This window comes from Anneissia japonica, unplaced genomic scaffold, assembly GCF_011630105.1.
Source record: "Anneissia japonica isolate Jap-2015-1 unplaced genomic scaffold, ASM1163010v1 scaffold24984_len16789_cov121, whole genome shotgun sequence".
In the NCBI taxonomy this organism is placed as follows: domain Eukaryota; kingdom Metazoa; phylum Echinodermata; class Crinoidea; order Comatulida; family Comatulidae; genus Anneissia; species Anneissia japonica.
Window position 1 is genome coordinate 1 of NW_022737299.1, and position 4,448 is coordinate 4,448.

The window sequence follows — 4,448 nt, forward strand, 5'->3', positions numbered from 1 at the left end:
GTTAGTGACATACTACGATTTCTAGTCTAGCTCAGGTTCACAAAGGATCAAGAAAATTTGAAAACCCAACACACACAAAAAATTTGGAACAATTGTATTGCCTTTCCTTGCCTTTTGTTTATCACGTTAATATTTTCCTATATCTTCGCACTGGTCACAGATACCTATTGTGATTGTCAAGCCATGTGGTCTCATCTGAGAATGTGTGCACAATGCATCGCCGGGAATCCTTATCGGCCATCAGATTTTGAAGGTCGTTAATTTGTTGGTTGATGTCCCTTGCCACACAGTCAATAAACTTAAGGGGTCTTCTTCCTCTGCATGTGCATGGAAGCTCAACCAGATGACAGCAGGGATGGTTTGATCCTTGGTGGGAACACTTACTTAAAATATACAAATTTATTCAATTCAGATATGGAATTAAATTTGTTTAATTCATGACAGATAGCAGGGGCGAATTTAGGGGAGCCGGGCCGGCCCCGGACTTCCCCTTTTGGAAAGTAAAAAAAAAAGAAAAAAATGATCACCTAAAATGCCTCAGCGGTTATTTTTGAACATCTAGAACACAAAAAAGACACCCTAGACTAGAGTTATCTCAATCGGTCCCACTTTTGCCCCCCCCCCTCTTTTGGACATCTCTGGATCCACCCCTAGATAGTACATTTTTTAAGTGTTTGATTTTGTTAATGTGAAATTGAACATAATGTATTTTACCTTCCATCATTGACATTTCGTCTGTGATAGCAACAAATGTTTGAAAAAAATTGCCAATTTTTCTTATTTTTTTACATCTCATAATGTTTATTTAATTTTTAAGATTATATGCAAATTCGCAAGACTCGTATAAACTTGAGGTTCCGAACCCTGATCGCCGTGACAGCAGCTCAAGTAATCATACGTCACCGGAGACAACACCTGTCAACACACATTACCTTGACAACCAGGAGGATACTCATGTCTTTATGTTACCTGGCTTGAAGGTGAGGTGGAAACAAGTGGAGGTGGTATAGAGGAGGTGTGGTGGTAGTAGTGTTGTTACAGGGTTGGTGGCAGTGTTTGCAATTGTGGTAATGGTGTTAATGATAGTGTTTGTAATGAGGGTCATAGTGATGGTGATAAAGGTAGTGATAGTTAGGTAGTGGTTGTGATGATGATGGTGGTGGTGGTAGTAATAATGATGGTGGTATTAGTGGTGCTGGTGATGATGATGATAGTTTCTGTGGTGGTGGTGGTGGTAATGAAGATGGTGAAAATGATGGTGGTGGGGATGATGATGGTGGTGGTGTTGGTGGGGATGATAATGGTGGTGGTGCTGGTGATGATGATGGAGTAGTGATAATGATTGTGGTGTCAGTGATGCTGGTGATGATGATAATGGTAGTGATGATGATGGTTTTGGTGGTGGTGGTAGTAGTGGTTGTTGTGATGGTGGTGGTACTGATGATGATGGTGGTGATAATTGTGGTGGTGGTGATGACAATGACGATGGTAGTGATGATGATGGTGGGGATAATGGTGACTGTGATGCTGGTGGTGATGGTGATGGTGATGGAGATTTTGGTGGTGGTAATGATATTGATAATCACAGTGGCTATGGTATTGATGATGATGATGATGATAATACTATAGCGGATGATGTCTATAATGATGATAACCTTGACAATGATTATGATGATGATAATGAGGGTGATGTTTATGATGTTGATATATACAGTTTGGCCTCAATTTGAGAATACTTTGTGACCTGAAAATTTGTGGTGGGTTTGGGTTTCAGTCTTCATGTAAAGGGTTAGCAATTGTGTTAAAGAATTGACAATTGTTTGGTTCTTTGAAAAAGTGGTCTTGGAATAAGAGGGGTCTTGAATTGGAGGGTGCATTGTATGTTATATTTTTATTATTAAAATTTATACTGTATCTCTCTTATTGTATAATTTTTTTTAATTCTTCACAGGGAATTGGACCACCTTGCACCTCACCAGATGACACCAAACACGACATCGTTTACACGGAATTATCCCATGGCAACACTCCTAGCAACACCCAAGCTACGCCCAAGAAAGACTTGTCCTCAAAAGTTGACTATGTTGATCTTGACCCTGAAAAAACACAAGCTTTGAAAAAAATAAAAGACTCGAGAGATAGTGAAAGACAGTAGGGGACACTAAATGAAATTCGGATGTCATTGAAATTGGATTTCTTGTGATACTGGTTTTTAACCGCGACAGAGGAAAACTATTGGAAAAATATATTTTATTTGTAAAAAATCCTGGCATTTATATGAACTGTATAACTAGCATTTTACGAAGATCGTATTTTAAGGGAACTCATCAATTAAGGACACCTGTTAATATTCACACACCAGCCGTGGAATTAGTTGACCTCTGCGAACACAGGAAGTTCAAGGCCTAAGAGATTACGAAAGAAGCCAATCAGCTTTTAACCTCATTTTAAATTATGTACATCGTAAATTTTGATTGAAAATTAGAAAACATGAGGCACAAATGATGAATATAATGACCTGTGTTTTTTTTTTAATTAAAAATATGATTTGTCTATATATGGACATGATCATGTCATCTCACATCCATATATGGGCAAAGCATATGTATTTGTCAAGTGTGAACAGAGCCTTGTGTGTGTATGTGTATTGGGGAGGGGTGTGTGTTGATGTGTGTGTGTGTTAGTGCATACTAGCTACTGATTGTAAAAATATAAATCAACCACAATCATAACATTCATAATTATAAAAAAATAGTAATTCCATGTTAATATGTAAATGTTTTATATATATGTGGGAGGGAATTAAGTGGAGAGGGGTAGAAATGGGAACTATGGGAAAAGACCAAAGCAGAAAGGATCAAAGAAGGGAGGGGTAAAGAAGGGTTGGAAACGCAAGTGAGGTAAATTAAAGGTAAACACAAAAGGGTTGTGGGGAGAGGGTGATAGTAGAGATATAAAAGTGCAAAAACCAGAAAGAAGAGATAAAGACCAAAGGAAAGAAAGGAAAAAGGTGTAGTTATTTTAAGCAAATACATAAGATACATTCAGTCTAACTGTTAAACGCTGTCCACACTATCAAATTGCATATGACAAAATACCTGTGATTTACCTATGTACAGTATAGGCATGTCATTACACCATCATGCCCATATAAGGGGCGTGACATTACACCATCATGCCCATAATATTGGTGTGATATAAATCATCATTCGGATCCCATGTGTGTGATATTACATCACTATGATCATATATATGTGTGATATTACATCATCTTTCTCATACAGATTATGGGTGTGTTATTACATTACTATGCCCATATATAGGTGTGATATGACATCATGCCCATATATGGGTGTGATATTACATCATGCTCATATATTGGTATGATATTACATCATCATTCCCATATATGAGTGTGATATTACATCATGCCCATATATGGGTTGGATATTGCATTATCATTCCCATATATGGGAGTTATAATTATTACATCATCATACTCACATATAGCTGTGATACTGCATCATCATACCCATATATGGCAAAATCACAGATATTTGTCACTGAAGGTTTAATAGTTTGGACCAGGCATTAATTAAGATTGTTGTAAGTTTAGATACATATTTTAAGATTTTAATTCCATAGCAATGTGTCCAAATAATGAACTTGTTAATATGAACATTTCCATAAGCATCTTTTGATGTTTTTATTATTGTTTTTTTTTATTTTGTCAGTGAGGTTTGATGTATGGTTAATGAAAGTTGCAAGCAATTATTATATGCTGCAACATATCATTATTGAAAGTAGAATAATATGTTTTATTATTTCTAACCATACATTGAAATGAAGATATAATATTTTTAAAATGAATGACTATAGACCAAAATTAAAAAACAAAATATTTTAAAGTATTGGTTGTGATTATTGATGTGGTTAAGTTTTAATATATTAAGTAAGGTTATTGACTTAAGAGGTTAAAACATGCTCAATTAATATTCCTTTGTATTACTTTATATAATATATAAGTTGAACCAACTCAGTTATAAATAACATATTCCAGCGAAATTGTAGCAATTTTATGACTATTTTGTCGACATAGATAAAAACATATATAGCAGTGATGTTATGAAGCCAAATAAAATATTTTAATTCCAGATTTCAGTATTTGTTTACAGTTTGGTCACTTTTTCATGCATTAAATGTGAATATTTATATACATGAGTGCTATCTCATTACACAATTAGTTTTTTGGAGACCAAAACATATTACAGGTCCCCCTCTAATTAAAGACCCCTCCAATTTAAAATTGCCTCCAATTAAAGAGCACTTGTCTGTGGTCCCAAATGAACAAATGTATTGTATCTTTATTATTCTAATTAGAAACTAAAGATCTTGCTATGGTAACCCCGGTCCCAAAATTGGTATTTAATTGGAGGGAGACCTGTATT

General features: G+C 35.4%; 1 protein-coding gene across 1 annotated transcript; it reads left to right on the forward strand.

Annotated features, from left to right (window-relative positions):
* Positions 1–817: 817 nt before the first annotated feature.
* LOC117117293 (GRB2-associated-binding protein 1-like) lies at positions 818–4,161 on the forward strand (the record flags this gene model as incomplete). Its single annotated transcript, XM_033261552.1, is given in 2 exon segments — positions 818–980; positions 1,952–4,161. Coding segments are annotated over 2 exon segments (367 nt in total), but the record flags the coding sequence as incomplete, so codon positions are not given.
* Positions 4,162–4,448: the final 287 nt, after the last annotated feature.